At 34.3% G+C, this 18,296-nt stretch overlaps 1 protein-coding gene across 3 annotated transcripts in view; it reads right to left on the bottom strand.

Moving 5' to 3' along the window:
• Positions 1 to 2,837: 2,837 nt before the first annotated feature.
• Positions 2,838 to 18,296, bottom strand: part of LOC107442639 (collagen alpha-1(III) chain-like) — a 65,009-nt gene continuing 49,550 nt past the window's right edge. For 2 of the 3 annotated variants that reach the window (XM_043053931.2, XM_043053932.2), the window contains 8 exons: positions 14,651 to 14,686; positions 12,739 to 12,783; positions 10,392 to 10,427; positions 8,208 to 8,243; positions 6,678 to 6,713; positions 4,895 to 4,939; positions 4,767 to 4,818; positions 2,838 to 3,483 (listed from right to left, as the gene is read on the bottom strand). In XM_043053931.2, the coding sequence (XP_042909865.1) occupies positions 4,810 to 4,818; positions 4,895 to 4,939; positions 6,678 to 6,713; positions 8,208 to 8,243; positions 10,392 to 10,427; positions 12,739 to 12,783; positions 14,651 to 14,686 (243 nt within the window). In that variant the 3' untranslated portion in view covers positions 2,838 to 3,483; positions 4,767 to 4,809. The remainder of the gene's footprint in view (positions 3,484 to 4,766; positions 4,819 to 4,894; positions 4,940 to 6,677; positions 6,714 to 8,207; positions 8,244 to 10,391; positions 10,428 to 12,738; positions 12,784 to 14,650; positions 14,687 to 18,296) is intronic. The other variant, XM_043053934.2, reaches the window with a different exon arrangement.

Genomic DNA, 18,296 nt, shown 5'->3' with positions numbered 1-18,296 from the left:
TCCGAAGACATGCATCACAATTTTGATCTTCTGAGGGGATGGCACCCCCGATTCGGTAGTCCGACGACTTGCTCGCGAAGTCGAGCACTTTATGGTAGAACAGTTTAACAAGGACCAATACCGCACACCCTCGGTCCAGTCGTGGACTGATCCAAGTGGTCACTCAACAATGACAGTATTATGCACTTAATGCAGTTACAATGCACTTTGCGTATGCGTTAATTTACTACAGTCAAAAATATCTACTTTCTTTTAAGCCTGAACATCACTTCTTACTCAGTTAAAAGCAAAAAATTATTAAAAATGTTCAGAACTATTTGCTACAGCAAAGCAAGGGCACAATCTTGTGATTTAATATGTCCCGCAGTGGACTGATCGTTAAGACACGGTTCCCCGCAGATCACCGAAGTTAAGCATCACTGGCTGCAGTCAGTGTGCGGGTGGGTGACCCACATGGATCAGTCTGCGTAGGGACCGAGGGTGTGCAGTATTGGTCCTTGTTAAACTGTGCTACCGTAAAGTGCTCGACTTCACGTGCAGGTCGTTGGGCTACCGAAGCGGGGGTGTCATCCCCTCCGCAGAGGATCAAAATTGTGATGGGATGTCTTCGGATCATTCTCCGGGATGTTTCCCAGACCGTCGCCAATAGCCCATTGTGCAGCTCTAGTGCGACGTAAATTAACAACAACAATTGCGATTTAATATACTCCTAGAGTATTTATTATTTTTTTTTTACTTTTTCAAATTCAAAACCTTTTTCTTTCAAAAAAATTATCTTTTTTATTATTAATTATTATATAAATATTACTCGATTGCTTAAATTTTACTTTAATCAGTATTTAATAATGATAAGAAAAGAATTCCCGCAACAGCCCGTTGTTGGCCAGAGTGGTTAAGGTTGCACAGTATCATAACCAACGGCATAATTGGGGAACTGTGATCAGCGTTTAACTTCCTGTTAAATTTTCCAATTATTTAAGCAAAATTATTTCTATTAAGGAATCTCTGCGGAGGATTTGAGTTCAATTTTTAAATGAACTAACGGAAATTTTTATTTTTTGTGATAAATAATTTAAATGTTTATTAAATTTAATTATAAAAATATAAACAAAGGCACATTTTTATATTTCCTCAAAAAAGATTATAAGAATGAATAAACTGAAACAAACTATTTATTGCTTAACTATTGGGTTAATGCATAAGTTCCCGCGTTTTTTTTTTTTTTTTTTTTTTTTTTTTTTTTTTTTTTTTTTTTTTTTTTTTNTTTTTTTTTTTTTTTTTTTTTTATATTTTTTATAAATTTTTTTTGACATAACATCAATTTAATCAATAATGTACTCTCTGTTGTTGTTTACGACTGCCTCCCAACGTTCAACGAGTTTTTCGATGCCTCTTTCATAGAAATCACTCGGAGGCGTCTCAAAAAAGTCGTCCAACCAAGCCTGTAATTCGACGACATTTTGGAAGAATTTACATGGCATAACTGTTAGTAAAACTGTTGGAAAGTTCGAGGTTTCCTTTTTACACATTCGTTTACATCGATCGAAATGTCCGTGGTTTGGGATGCTAAGATTTTTATCGATGCTTAGCTAAAAAATTATTCTGCCCAATATGCATATGCAGGTTGCTCGTAACGTTTTTGAAATTACTGTTTTCAATATTTTACAAGAAATCTTTTGTTGCCTATAACTACACATTATATATATATATATATATATATATACAGGGTGGTCCTGAAATATGTGTCAAAAATGTAAAGGTAGGTAGAGGAGACTTAAATAAGCCTATTTCGTATAGGATTGTGTGTGCGGTGATGACTGCGGCGCATAAAAGCGTTTGCTAGCTGGATTCCCGCAAGGATCTCAAACAGCATGCATCGTTTCACCAATGTGGAGCTTGCCGACGTGCATTTCATGTATGGGTCTGCACAAGGAAATGAATTAGCTGCTCAGAGGATGAACAGGGAGCGGCAGAAATCACCTTGACGCTGTCTACGGCCAGCATTGGATAGGACGGGGTGGTTCAGTTCCCTGGCCACCGCGTTCTCCTGATTTAACCAGCTTGGATTTTTTCTTTTGGGGTCATATTAAAAGCCTGGTGTACGAGAGTCCCATTAAGAAGATCTTGTTGCCCGCTTGTCTGTTGCTGCTTTACATGTGCTCGACATGTCTAACGTCTTTTCTAATGTACGCCGATCCATGCGCCGTGGCTGTGAATCTTGTATCGATGTTGGTGGCTGCTCTTTCGAGTACCTCTTGTAAACTGTTGATAAATTTTTATTTTCTTTTGTCTTTATTTGTCTTTTCAGTTTCCTCTGATTCATACTGCTTTACAAGCTAGTGCTTTAATGTGCCATTACAGCACACACATTCCTATCCGAAATATGCTTATTTATGTCCCCTCTACCTACCTTTACATTTTTGACAGATATTTTAGGACCACCCTGTATATATATATATATATATATGTGCGTGTGTGTGTAAAGAACGTGAAATAAATTCCGTTTGTAAGTTAGCTAACATCGCTGATGTTTTTTTTTAAATATTTGTAAAAACAGATTAGTCTATAGTTTTATTTTGAACAATAACTAATGCAAAACTAATTCGAAAAATTCATTTTCTCAACGTTAATCTGGAACAACTAATTGAAGGATTATAAAGATCGGAAGCTTAAATTGCCTCTTTTAGCTTCTGTCCAAGTATCAGGATATTACCTCGAGTGGTTCTAGTGTTATAAGAAAGATACACAAAGATATTCACAAAGTCTTCATCTTATTCAAAGTCTTCATTATTTTCTTCCTCGAGTGGTTCTAATGTTATAAAGAAAGATACACAAAGTTACCCACAAAGACGAAGTCTTTATTATATTATTTCAGATGAAGACGTGCATATTTTATAATATGAATTTAAAGTTCATTTTCATCCATCAGAATCAAGCCATCAATCAGAATCAATCAGAACACTCACAATCAAAATACAATCACATGTCTTCAGTTATTGAAAAATTAATATTATTTTGGAGCTATTATTTTCTGAAAGTCTTAGTAACAAGTAATTCAGAGTATTTTAAAGGAGCTTAAGTTGGTTTATAACATTTTGACGTAGAGAATTCAAAGTTATAATATGGCGAATGGTATGTTCAGCGGAATGCAACGAAATTCGCAATCTTTTAGAAATATTTTTTTAGTCTAATCTTGATGTAACGCAGTCAAAGTTTTTCTTAATTTTTTTTTGTTTCCTTTCGTTTACGTATAACAGCGATGGTTGTAGTTTTGCTCTGATATTACTGCAATCCCAGAAATAGGAATTCTTTTAAAACAAAAAAGTATCAGTGAGAATTTGGTTCCTTGTTGAAGATCTGGTGCGCTATCTTCTCTATTTGTATAAACTTTCTACTTAAATACTACAGAAATTGTTATGGCTGCAATAAGAGTATTCACTTGCTTTTCTTGAGAAAAATGTATCATTGTATACAGTTTTTCGCCTGCAAAAGAGAAAACGAAAGGGAATTAAGTTTGAAGTTTTGGCAGACAGTAAGCCAAAGAATATAGAAAGAATAAGAAGTCTAGCTTTAGAATACACCACTAACGCGGGGGAACTTCTCGATTCGCTATGCTCTGCCAGAAAAACAACTTAAAGGGCGAGCAACATACTCATATTCAGTAGTAGAGCACAATAGGTAATATGATTCAAGCAGTAACTTGTGCCACTAAGTTAGGAGTAATTTAGATCATTAGGTCGTAGATTATGTCTGATTTAAAAAAGTTTTAGGTACAGGCTATATGAAGAAGATTTATGTTTCTCACCTGTTAGTTATTAAGGTCGTTGGTTATAGTCTGTATGATTAAAGAAGCTTTCCTCACACTCGGTATAGTGCTACATGTTATTCAGGAGAGACTTTTGTTTTTAACCTAATAGTAATTTAGGCCATAATATCTGTACGATTTCGAAACACTTCCTTAAAATCGCTAAAGCGTCACTAGTCTAATAATAATTTAGTCACAGTTTTTTTTAAATTACAGGCTCTTCCAATTTAAAAAAAAATGAAGGGGGGATTGTGTAAATTTATCTAATGGTAATTTAAGTAGCAGATTATGGTCTGAATTATTTGAAAGTTTTCAACTTGGCAGAGCGTTACTAGCTGAGGTAACTCCCAACATGCATTTGTCACTAACAGAGTTATCATTTAGCCCGTAATATCTCTATTGTTTCAAAACACTGGCTTAAACTCGATAGATCGTCGCTAACATAGTAGTAATATAGGTCGAAGCATTTCTTTTTTTTTTTTAAATTGACAAAGAATTACAGGCTTAAAAAACTGAAGAGGATATTTTGTACATTTATCTAATAGTAATTTAGGTAGTAGATTATGATCTGAATTACTTAAAGGTTTTCAACTCGACAGAGCGTTACCGGGTGAGGTAGCTCCCAGCATGCATTTGTCACTAACCTAGTAGTAATTTAGGCCTTAATATCTCTAATGTTTCAAAACATTTCCTTAAACTTGATAGAGCGATACAAGCTGTGGTAGGTCCTCGCATGCATTTGTCACAAACCTAGTAGTAATTGAAATCGTAGTCTAAATCGGTGTTATTAACTTTTTTTTTAAAATTGGGAGAGATTGAAGAGACAGGCTGGGAAGAAGAGGTTTTTGTAACTAATATAATATTAATTTAAGTAGTAGATTATGACCTGAATGTTTCCTTAAACTGGATAGAAACCGTCAAGATGATATCACTAACCTAATAGTAATTTAAGCCAACATACCTGATCTTTAGCACCTGGTGGAACCATTTTTCAACTCACTTATCTATTCACCCTGTAAATATTTTGGGATAAAATATAAAACACTTATACAATGCCATAACTGAATATTTTGAATGTTCGAAGCTTACCATGAGTCCAGGGGCTCCTGGAAATCCATCACTACCTGGGGGACCCTAAAAGTACACAATAAAAAGATTTGATAACTTAATAACTCATTATTTCTAAAAGTAAAATTTAGAAGTTCTATTTTGGTTCAATCTGCACTTCGCTAAACAAATCATTGAGAAAGATCCAATTGAATTAAATAAATATCAAGAAATACCTAGGCACGTAATTTTATTTTTGTTTTGATGAATATTATTCATCAAAAAAATTTGTTGTTGTTGCAGGGTTTCGAAAAGCAATTTGAAAGAATAATGCATGCTTTCGGTTTTCGTAAAATATTTACAAATAATTACAAATATTGCACATCTATAATGAGATATATTTGTTAAGAACGGGAATTCAAATATAAATAAAATCGTATCTAAAGTATAGCAATCACAAGTTGAGTGATCCATCAGGATGGGACTCATGAGACATATTGGTTAAGAACGAGAATTCAAATATAAATAAAATCGTATCTTTTTTAATATTTCCAGTGGCAGGCCAATTTAAGAGAACAAAAAGAATAAAATAACAAGAAAAACAAGGCAGAAAGAGATACTAAATATAATAGAATGCATAGTGACATGCTTAGCCCATACGGACCCTAGCCTCCCAGTAGCGTCCACACACAGTAGTGGAGATGAGCGCAGGACAGACGGAAATATGGGGCAAGTCCATGTCCTCCCCAAGGCGACAGAGCTTGCATTTAGGACAGTCAAAAATGTTTGTACTAAAAAGGTGTTTGGATAGACAGTCATGGCCAGTTACAAGTCTAAATAGAGCGACTGCCTTAAACCTGGGCTGATTTGGGATAGTTAAAATATGGTTGAATCAGGTTTTGTGTATATTGCTTTTACGGAAATTCTCTGAGAGCATGTTCCGGAATTGATTTCGGACCAGCAATTTAAATGAGTGCAGAGAGATGGAGCAACGAGATGTTTGGGCAATAGTTGTTCCTTTCTTGGCCAAGAAATCAGCTTTTTCATTACCCCAAATCCCGCAATGTCCCGGGATCCATTGGAAGACGATTTGCTTGCCTTTTAGTGTCAGGTCTTTCAGACAATCAATACATTTTTGAATGGAGATGGATTGGGGAATCAGTAGAGAGTTATCCATCAGGATGGAGCTCATGAGACATATTGGTTAAGAACGAGAATTCAAATATAAATAAAATCGTATCTAAAGTGTAGCAATCACAAGGTGAGTGATCCATCAAGATGGGGCTCATGAGACATATTTGTTAAGAATAGCTCGTCTTGTGTTTGCCAGATAGTGGTAATGTTTTCCTTTCATCATTATTGTTTTACAAGGGCTGCCGAAGTGAAGAATGAGTACAGATATCATAAGTTGTGTCTCTTGGATTGTATCTCCTCATTTCATGAACAGAAGTTATGAATTCGAAATTTATAGAGCTTGTTTTTACTGGGTCGTTGGCAAATATAATATTGATACGTACCTTAAACTTTAATCATAATTGGAAAACTTCTTTACATAAGCTTTAATCATAACTGGATAACCTTTGACGACATATGTCTGTATTCGGTTTGCCTTCTGAAACTAATTTTTGCATGGCTCTGTCTAATATGTATCTGCACATATTAAACAAAAGGATGAATACACACATTATTCTGCGAACTCTTATTCGACGCAGAGCATTGTTCTGTCACTGAACGCATTCATTGCTGAAACTTTACATTTTTTTTTTGAGATTGTTTATATATAAAATATTTTTTTTGAAGAAATTAATATTAACCGTTTACTCACTTTTATTCCTGGTAGCCCTGGAAATCCAGGATCACCCTATAAAAACAAAAATGCAAAAATAATTTCGATACCGTTTGGTACCTATAAAGTAGGAACATCTCGATCTGAAGCAAGGTGGGCTTTATGTCGCCACTGGAGATCGAATCTCAGTTTTACACAACGACTCAATGCCCTTCAAAGTTCAGTGCCTTTAATATTGAGCCATAGCGGCTATCACTGAGTCATCACATTTTATATTAGAGCGAAAACGTTATCTTTTACCAGAAGTATGCAAAGCCTAATTCATTAAAATACAGGGAAAATGTTATAACTATGCTTAAAATGGAAACTATGCTATGGAAAATTCTATAACTGCCGACTTAATGGGCCAAATATCGGAAATTTTAACGAAATTAGATTTTGAACTAAAAGTGTTCTTTCTTCCTAAGATGATGCCTGTGTTTTTGAACACTAGCTATATTCCTTTTCAGACTATGACTGGACATATTCCGTATATATATATTATGTTCTGTAGAACTCTTTGAGACACCTGACTCGCGTGTCTCAAAGAGTTACTAGTGTTAAAATCTATTTCCGAAACTGGCTTTGAATAAGGACGTGTGGTTAAACTCTTCGGATTGGTGTAGACTTTAATAACGTGTATTTTTTTAATAATATTGCATGCAAGGTGAGCGTATTCATCATTCTTAAAATACATGGTTAAAATCGTTTTCAAAAATGAAAATAATAAAGAATACACACATTGATTGTCAGTAAATATTTAATAAAGAAAAAATAAAAACTTTAAACGAGCTATTAACAAGAAAAATGAGATTATTATCTCTTTAAGAGATTGTGTTTCGAATAAAGTTTTCCTACTAGTTTAAAAATGTCCTTTATCTACAGATGTCAACTGCTCCGGAGACGCCAAAATAACTAAATAAATTGTAAGTAACTACCAAGTAAATTTGACAATTACTTGATTATTATCGCTTGCTTTTGGTTTTTTTTTCATTCGTTTTGTTACAGCTTGTTGTTTCCAACGGAGTAGCATTATATAAGCTAACAAGTTATTTAAAAATAGTGGTAGATAAAAAACTGCTAAATTGAATTTATTAAACCAAGTATCAAAATTGATAAACTACCACGTTAAAATATATATTTGCTGTCCCGAGCAAGTTGGCATCTAAACTTTCATGATGGCGAAATAGTGGTATCATATCTTCTTTTATATTTTGGTTCTGGTTTCATTTGATACAGGTATTTTGAACTTTTTATGATTGGATCACTAAGTAACAAATTAACTTAATATTGCCTAGTATGATTACTATGATTAATAGTCACTATGATAATTAACCACTCATTGCAGATTAATGTTCGATTGTTTCTGGCAAAAAATGAAACATACAACAAAATATTGTTAACATATAATTGTTAATATTTTTTTACGAGCTGTTATGAAATATTTCTAATTACATAAAATTAATAATAATAAATAAATATTGCTTAATATGTAAAATAATGGAAAAACATCATCAAAGAATAACTCACTTTTGGTCCAGGAAATCCATCAAGTCCACGATCACCCTGCAAAGGAATAAATATTTTGTACACCTTTATGTGAGTGTGGATTGCTAAGAAAAAACTAGCTACTTTCGTATTCTCTTTCAGTATTATCCTTTTTCGTTCTCTTTCGTTTATCGTTCTCTTTCAGTATTATCAACAAAAAAATATTTAACTTCCATAACCAAATCAAAATTCTTGATGGTTTCATCAGAAAATTTTGATGGTTTATCTTGGTTTCAGTGAGATTCATAATGGTCTAACATCATTTGATGGTCACCATCATCCAACATTTTCCATTATGTGTTCATGATTTTTGATATGTCAACAAACTTTCATCAACCCATGATTCTAATCTAATACAATGATGGGTAGCCGGCCAGGTGGCCGAGTGGTTAGCGTGCCTGACTGCGAAGTCAATGGCTGCGGGTTCGAATCCCGCTCTGGGCATGGATGTTTGTCTCTCTCTGTGTTGTCTTCTGATGTGTGAATGTATGAATGTGGCCCACCCTATGAACGGGTATTTGTGGCAGTGTGGCGTGGGTAATGCTGCTCGCCTGCTTGACTTTGGTTCACAGGTGCCAACTGGGTAACGATAAATGAGCAACACTTCCGGCATCTTCTAAGGCGAAGAACGAAACTTCAGCGCCTGCCGTTATTAAAAAGAAAAAAAATGATGGGTAACCATAAAAAAATTTATTCTCATGAGCCAGCAATCCATGATGTTTCGTGGTGGTTCCAATCATGCATTTCTATGATATTTTAACACGTTCACTCCGGGGTGATCCACCGGTGGGTCACGCTAGATTTTCTCATCTTGACGGCGCCCTGGAGTAAAAACTGGTAACAAATAAATTTCATTTTTTAGTTTTTTTCCGGGAATAATAAAAATCCATAACTATCAATTGTTTTTAACGGATGCAATTTTTATATTGAATTGCTTCTTCGCCGTGATACAGAGATGCCAACTGCTCCGGACAAGCTAAAATAATTTAAAAAACGATGAATAAATACAATTAAAATGTGAAAATATTTGACGAATTTTTCTTACTTTTTAAAAGGATTAGCATGAATTAATTACAGCCAAGTGGCGAATTATATAAGTCTTTGAATTATTTTGAAATAGTGGTGGATAAAAATCTACTAAATTGAATTTATTAAACCAAAAATCACAATTAATAAACTACCATTCGAAAATATTAATTCTCTGTCCGGAGCAAGTTGGCATCTCTGGTGATATATTTCCTTACAGTGAATTGTTATTGTTGAGAATAGATTAACTCCTCCCGAATATTTTCCAATATTGAAATAGTTTTTCTACCAGTATTTTCTCTTTTCCCGTGCCAGTATTCTCACTTTTCCCGGCGTGAACGTGTTAATTGGAAATCTTGTTGGTTCTCAGAAATATACCATCAAAACAATTTTTTTTATGTTGAACCATCATAAATCAGTCCAAATTCCTACATCGGGATGGTGATTGTTTCAACATCTGATTTCTAAGAAACTATGATGGAAATTTCTGGTGGTTTAGCATGTAAAAACCATCACAATCATCATAAATCAGTTCGAATTACTACATTGCGGTGATGGTTACTTTTATTGGGAACTGTCAAAAAATATAATGGCTCATGATGGAATAAACTGATGGTTACCATAAAAAGTATGTTGGTCCATAAATGGAAAACCATCAAAAATTTTGACTTGGGTTTAGAAAGGGTACTTTCGTGGTATTTTTATGCCTCTTATGGCACACTTTTCCGTGAATTTGATGTCAAATATTTATTTATTTATTTTTATTTTAAAGAAAAAAAACATAAAAAAAATTTCCAGTTTAAAATGGTGAGCAAAGGGGAAAAAAGTACATCATTGCAGGAATAAAACATTTAAACATGATTTTAAAAAAAAAGAAACAGTAAGAGACACATTGAAAATATCAAAATCATTAGCTATTTCGTTAAAAAAGTTTGAGCAGCCATACTGATTTTGAATTATGATTTATCGTAGCGAAAGTATTCCTATTTCCTGAGTTCATCGTTAATCATGAATCCTATTGTATTGCGTAGTATACAATATTAAGAAAAATAAGAAATGTCGAATTTTTTCTTAGTATACAATATTTCTTGCGTGGTATACAATACAATTAAGAAAAATAAGATTCGTCGAATTTCTTACTTTCCGTCCTGGAACTCCTGGTGGTCCATCATCGCCCTTTAATGGTAAAAAATAAATATAAAAAATTTCTCTGCTTTGTCACACAAAAAAAATACAAATTTAATATTTAAACACAATACTGGGGGAAAATAGTGTTTTTTTGCTGCATAAGATTTTTGGATGGATATTAAATATTTTCATGCCACTGATTTCAAATTTGCAATCGGTTTCTCTTTATAAGCTTCAGGTTCTGTGCAATTTAATAATGCATTCCTAACCAGGGTTATTTTTAAATTAAAAATTCCAGTGAATACTAAGTATTCCCACTTTTCTGCCACGTAAGAAGTGGTAGGTAAAAGGCGATAATACAAATGAAGATATGATGTGATACGTTAAGGCCGTCTGTTTTGCTGTCTAAGTTTTATTTTCAAAGGAATAGAGAAGTGTATATACCTGTATATAAACGCACACGTTCTTTATAAACTTCTTTATTTAAAAAATAAACTAAACTAAAAACGTCATTTGAAAAAGATCTTCTCGAGCGCCTAAACAGTTTTTTTCCATCGTTATTTTCGTTTCACTCTTCAGTTTTTATAGCTTTGTTTCGCACCTTTATTTTCCATTAGCAACTTCACGTTTTATATTTTAAATTAATAAATTTTTTTTCACATTCACTTCTGACATACCTTGAAAACGGGCATCTATATTTGAGCACCTGAAACAAGTCGTCGATATTATATAAATATAGAATATTTATTCATCAGGTATTATATTATTTTATTTTATTTTATAACCGTCGTTGAACAGCCGACCCAATTTCATGGGTTTACGACTACTTACGTTCAACTCCGTAGCCTTGTAATTTTGAACCAATCCAGAAGACAAGGAAACTCCTGGATCAGTACCCCCAGAGGTATTGATTTGTTGTGGGAACATGGAGGACTTTGAGACTCGACAGATTTAACGTGCATCAGTCACCATTTACTACACGGGGAGTCTTCGGCCGGCGAGGATCGAACCCACGACCTCTTGGATATGGGCCCAGCGCCCTACCGACCAGGCTATCCCGGCCCCAGGCATTATATTAGTCCGGACAGGTATTATATTAGTACATTATAATAGTTAGACCAAATTATCAGACGCACTGTAGTGTCTTTATAATTACATGTTTTGCACGGGTAATCACATGTTTCGCACATGTCCATTTGCAATATTTTTATATTTAAAAATACATGCAATGGGTTTTCATTCAGGAGATTTTTTATACGCTTTCTATTTGTATTTATTTTTAACGTATTACATTGCAATGTAAACCAATTGATACACGAACGTGAACAAGTGCAAACCTGGTTTCAGTCGCGTTAAAACAACATAGAATTCCCAACATATTTTACATAAAATCTTATAGTGCGTCTAATAATTTATATACACTATCTAGCCATTAATGACCAGACACTGTGAGCTTCGGCGGTAGAGGAATTATGGTGTGGTCCTGTTTCTCGTGGTTTGGCCTTGGACCCTTGGTGTTAGTGCGTAGAACCCTGAACGCAGAAGGATATAGAGACATCCTGAACAATTCGGCGCTTCCCATCCTGTGGCAACAGTTCGTTAATGGCCCGTTTGTGTTTCAACACGATAACGCTGCCATTCATAAAGCACATGCCATCACGTACTGGTTTGATGAAATGGGGGTGCAAGAGCTTGACTGGCCATCCCAAAGTCCCGACATCAATCCAAATGAGCAACTCTGGGATGAGTTGGAGAGCCGGTTGAGGGCCAGACCACAACGCCCCAAAACCACCACTCAACTCTTCGCCATTTTACAGAAGGAATGGCGGGCAATACCTGCCGCCGTGTACCAGCACCTAGTGGATAGCCTTTCTAGAAGGGTTAAAGCTGTGATTCGGGCGCGTGGAGGCCCTACGCCCTACTGACTTGATACTAGCACCTCATGTATCCGAAATGAGGGTTGTCCGGTCATTAATGGCCAGATAGTGTATATNGATTTTCCGAGTAACCTCTCGAGACCAACGGCTTATTATTAAGACATCCGAGTCTTTTACGTGTTTTAATTTTTTAAAAAAAGAGCAGCAATAATAAAATTTAGTTTATTGTACTTAGGTATATTATGAGCGGGAGGGGAAATTTAATAATGGAAGTGATCGAAAAAGAAAATGTAACAAATTTGTTAACAACAAAAAAAAATTATTACTAGAGGGTTGCTTTAAAGTTAATTAATATATTTCACAGAATATTTGGGATACTTGTCCCCCCGTACGAAGAACGGGTATTCATCTAGTATATAATAATATATTAGGGTATACAATTCATTTAGTATATAATAATATATTCATTTCTATTTCCTCACTCTCAATCCTGGATATCCTGGAAGTCCTGGGAATCCGCGTTCACCCTGCAAAGATAATGAATACAATTAGAAGATTTATATTTCTTGAATTACTGTTTTTAAAGGATCTTTTTTTTAAAATTTATCTTTCAATAGTTTTATAAGTCTTCAGACATTAATGTTTTCAAATGAATCAAAAAACTTTGTCCTTTTATCCTAGTCACGTCATACCACATCATCATAATAAAACGAATTGCATATTTGAGATACCATACGAACTCAAACACATCGAAATTTCTCAACGCCCAGCCGTACTTGTCAATAAGAAGACATGCCAACCTTGGCATACATGCCTACCCGGAAGTTATAGAAGTTCGCAAAACTGAATAAACTGATATAACAAATAAAGTAAGGTTAGTTTATTTAATGCTGTATGCATTTCAAATCTTCCCATCATTAGACTTTATATATTTGTTTAAAATGACAGAATAAAGAGTAGTATTTATCATTATAAATTGAATTTATTAAATTAAAAAGTAAATGAAGTATAACCACTGAAGTAAATACCAGTTTTAGTTTTAAGCCTTTGTATAATAATAATAATTGAGAGAGTTTGCGTAAGGTTATAATCTATTTTGATCTACAATCACACATTTATTAAGCCAGACACAGAGTATAAACTTGCCCAAAGCTTCTGCTACTTCTCTTGTATCTCTTGCTAACGACAGTACTACAGGAGCCTAAAGGCACTACGTCATGATGAAGGAGTGGAGTGTCCGCTTCGCGGACAGGTGCTCCTTATATAACCTCAGTTTAAGTCTAAGCGTAAGGTTATGCTTCTTCCTTACTCTAATAATAACGCTATTTCAACTTCAAAGTGCAAGTGCAAAAATTTCACTGTAATTCATTGTGTCCCTAGGGGTTGAAAAGAATTTAGCATTAGGGTTAATGTAAGACAAACACTATCAAAAACGCAACAAGGGAAGAGAAAACTTAGAAAAAAAGATGAATGTACATTGCAGTTAAATTCTTATAAAATAAATGGCTAAACAATACTTTTATGAGTAAAACATTCCCGTTAATGAACTTTGTGGACTACTGGGATCATGAAGGTTAAGCTACACAATTAGATGACCAATGCCGTGACGTTGGCAATGAGGTCACATATTGTACAATGGTCACCTTTACTTCCCGAGCAAGCTGGTACCAATGGATCTGAACCAATCGTAGAGGCTTGCACCACTGGTCTCCTTTACTTCTCATGCAAGCTGGCGTCAATGGATCGGAACTAATCGTCCAGATTGGTACCCTTGGTCACCTTTATTTCTTAGACAAGCTAGTATCAATCAACATGAACCAATCGTCCAGGCTGATACCACTGGCCACCTTTACTTTCCGGACAAGCTGGTAATAATCGATCTGAACCAATCGTCCAGGCTGGTACCATTTTCACCTTTACTTTCTAGAGAAACTGGTACTAATCGATCTGAACCAATCATCCAGGCTGGTACCATTTTCTCCTTTACTTTCTAGAGAAACTGGTACTAATCGATCTGAAGCTAGATTTGTTTTAAGGCAGTTATGGAATTTGAACTTCAGATCTTTACACTGACAGTTCATTGTCTTTGCACAGAGTCATCAATATTTCAATGCTTTTATTACTTTAATACTAATGACAAATAAAGAAACGTGGAACTTTATCTAAGAAAATTTGATCATTCGGGCCAATAAGAATGCACTGATAAGAATTGGAAGTGATTTTATGGCATTGCATAGTTTATTCATTATTTGTATGTTATATAGCAGCATAAAAAAAAGTTACACCATGAATAATCGTTTTCAAATATAACTAATATCAATTCAGTTACAAATAGCCATAAATAAATATTTTATAATCTACAATATTATGAAAAAAAAGCATTGTTTTTCTTACTTTCACTCCTGGAAATCCAGGAAGTCCTGGGTCCCCCTGCAAAAAAAGTAAAAAGAAAGAAAGAAAAAAAAAACAATTTTATACAACTTCTGTGTCGTCGTTGTTTTTCTCTATTATGACCTTTTATACAAATGAACAGTTCTTCTAATATTTTTCTTCAATATAAATATTTATAACAAATAGTTAATTTGTATAAAAGACATGGTTCTTTTGCTCCTCCAACCTAATTCAACCTAATTTATCCAACTTAATTCAGGTGAGAGGATTGAATTTACGTATATATCTATTTGCTTGTAGCTTTTCTAGTATTTCCAATTTTATATTTATTAGTTTTTAAGTGAGCTCTAGCATTTTCTTTTTTTTATTTAAAAACTGCTGGCATCAACTTTATTAAGAAATGGAGGCAAATTATATACAGCCAAAACTGTGAGTCTCGTTCTCTTTCTTCCTTTTTTTCGTGGGCCACACATTTAGGGAACAAATGAGAAACAAAGGGTATATAGGAATCGAATTCCCCTGCATCTTTTCATAAGCATACGCATGCTACTGTAAACGTATGTGAAACCACCTTTCGCTACCCATTTTCACCCTCTATTTTGTTCAATAAATCAGAATATTGAAATCGGTACGAACTTGGGCATAAATATTGCAGACAAGTTTTGGAATAAGGTTGACGGGATGAAATTGTTCGTTATGTTGAACTGACTTCGAATCCTTCGAATTTGAATGAGTGAAATTCTGTCTCGGAGAAGTCAAATATCTACCTTGAATTATGTGCGTAACCAAACTGTCTAATAGAGTTCCTGGGCACCGAAAAGAGGGAAAGGCTATAGGAGTTTTGTTCCGGCATTTTCTTTTTATGGAGTACTTTATTTAAGTCGCACTAGAACCTTCACCTCCTACATCAAGAAGCCTCCACACGGTCTTTTATAAGTAGTCCGCGCAGACTGTTTAAAAAGTGAACCTGTTGTGCATACCTGCCAACTTACATTCTTTCCGAGAATGGATTTTCAGAGTGGTTGTAAAACAATGAACGAAAAGCAATCTGATTCAAAAATATATTTATATTTTAATCCCGTTGAAATTAGCTTGCACAAGGATTATTATGCTTTGATATATTTATTATAATTATTTATACGTAGTGGTGGTCAAACTCATTTATAATTATCATTATAATTCAAAAAGTTAATTGGAATAACCTGAGTATTGCTACCACTTTAAATATGAAAATAAAATCATCCGGAAGAATTGGCAGGAATGTGTTGAGCGCTATCATACAACTCTACTCAAGGGGATCTCCCCATTCCAAAGATGATTTTCCCTTCAAAACTAAAGATTTACTTCTTTAAGGACTTGACTTGTTACAACATACTACAACTTCAAAGATATATAGGACCTCCCAGAATACAACAAAACAGAATCGATGAATCGGTTAGTGGCGCTTCGCGCCAAACGCCGAGATAACCCCAATATCCAGCATCCAATGTGTTGAGCGCATGAGCCCAAAACCTCTTATAAAAATAATTTAGAGAAGTGTATATTATATATTTGAGAATTGAATCTGTAGTGATTGACAAGTGAATAAGGCAATCCAATAATATTCATAAATAAAATTAATTTTTAGTCATATATGTGCTACCACTTTCTTATTTTAAATATATTTTGTATTAAATGACTCATTCAGTAAGTGGATATCCTAAAGTTGTTCAGTTCCAGAAGAGGGTGGGCGGAGCCTATGGGCTCCTCCCCCTCTTTCTAGTTATCCTGCCGAAGCTAGCCAACCACGACAAAGTCTACTTTACGGACAAAATCAAGCAGAACCCGGTTAGCGTCGAGAAATTCCATGGCGGCCGCCGGCCGCTACAATGTTTCCGGTGCCAAGGATATGGACATCTCAGCGAACGTGCACAGAGAAGCAAAGATGTATGAAATGTGCCGGAAGGCACTTTTCGTTTCAGTGTACGAAGAGCAGAGAAACACCAGCAACCTGCTGCAATTGCGGAAAGAATCACACATCGAACTTCTCTGGGTGCGAGGCCCGCCCCAGCAGAAAGAAAACAAATGACCGAACTCCTGCAACATCAGCCCACCGCTTAGTGTCACGAATGAAAGAACTGCAAGAGCTCATGAAAGATCAAGATGTGCTAAACCTGCTACAAACTCTAGTAAAGGGGTCTTCCCCTTCCCAGTGATGCTCCATCCTTTCAACTTAAGTTTTACTCCAACAAAGATGTTATCTGAACTTTCTAGTTTAACTTATGGACTAACTTGTTTATGGACTTAACTAGTTTAACTTATGGACTCTCTAGCTTATGTCACTACATTTTAGATGAATCGGTAAGTGGCGCTTCGCGCCAAAAGCCGAGATATACCACATTCATAGCTCAAGTGGATATCCTTCATAGTGGTCTGATCGGACTGCACGATTCCAAATCCCAATGGTCCTCAGCCTATTGCCAGGGAATATTTGATTTTTCCCCTCATTCTCGGGAAAACGATTTACGCAATGACGTCAAAAACAAAATTGGTTTATGCGCATGTGCCCCTTCTGAAAAATCTAACAATGCTGCTGATATGAATTGAAATATGCCGGTGGTTGATGAAATTACAGTGCGATTTTTATGAAACCCAACAAAAAAGTATTATCAGCTAATTTCGTTAGTCGAAGTATCATCACATTATTTTAATAAAGAGTGTGATGTCTAGGTAAGTTTTATTTTCTTAAGAGTACCAATAGTTTCTTTTATCGCTCCCCCAACTATGAAGTTATAACTCTTCTATTTTTGTATGTTTTTCTTTTAAAAACCTAACCCAGAAACGTGTTTTCCTTTGAAACATGTTATTTATTTTGTGCTGAAAGAATTTAAGTTCAATATGTAAATAAAAAGATATGATTATGAATGGTGAATTATTAAACATTATAAAATATGTATTTTCCTAGAAGTTATAATTTTGGTTCCAAAACGAACATTATATTGTTTTATAAAATTTTTTATTTATATTATTTTATAAAGTTTTATTGAATTTGAATTATGTTTTTAAGTATCCTTCCATTAACAGTCATACGCATAATTCATGTCATTATGCAGCTCTAGTGCGACGTAAATAAAGTACCTATTTTTGTAATTTCTTGACAAAATATTGAATGTGACTTTCCAACTTTTCTTCTATTCTGTTAATGATATAAATAATTTAATCTTTTTAATAACTTTTATTAATAAATATCTTAATTGAAAAAAAGTTATAGGGGAAGTTAGTAAATAAACAAAACATTTATAATGATGTAACATCTTATAACATGCACATCTTAATTTTTAAACACCCTTCATTTTTACAATGAATAGGAATTGATAATTTTAAATTTGTTTCAAAGGATAATTGTTGAAAAAAAACAAAGAATCTCCAGAACATAGATTATTTACTTTAATATTTTCTTTTGTTGGTACAAAATATTTCACATTTAAGATATAATGTAATAATGATTAAATAATTAGTTAACATGTATTTTAGTTTTTAAAATATCATTATTAACACTAGGTTTTAAATCAATCCATTTCAATGGCATACAGAGGTGCAGGGATACCAGGGACAGATTTCATGAACGAAATCATTTTAATTCTAATTCCTGAAAGAATTATGGTACTTT

Source organism: Parasteatoda tepidariorum, chromosome 10 (assembly GCF_043381705.1).
Source record: "Parasteatoda tepidariorum isolate YZ-2023 chromosome 10, CAS_Ptep_4.0, whole genome shotgun sequence".
NCBI classification, from domain to species: domain Eukaryota; kingdom Metazoa; phylum Arthropoda; class Arachnida; order Araneae; family Theridiidae; genus Parasteatoda; species Parasteatoda tepidariorum.
The sequence above is the reverse complement of the archived record's forward strand: the minus strand, read 5'-3'. Positions and strand labels throughout refer to the sequence as shown.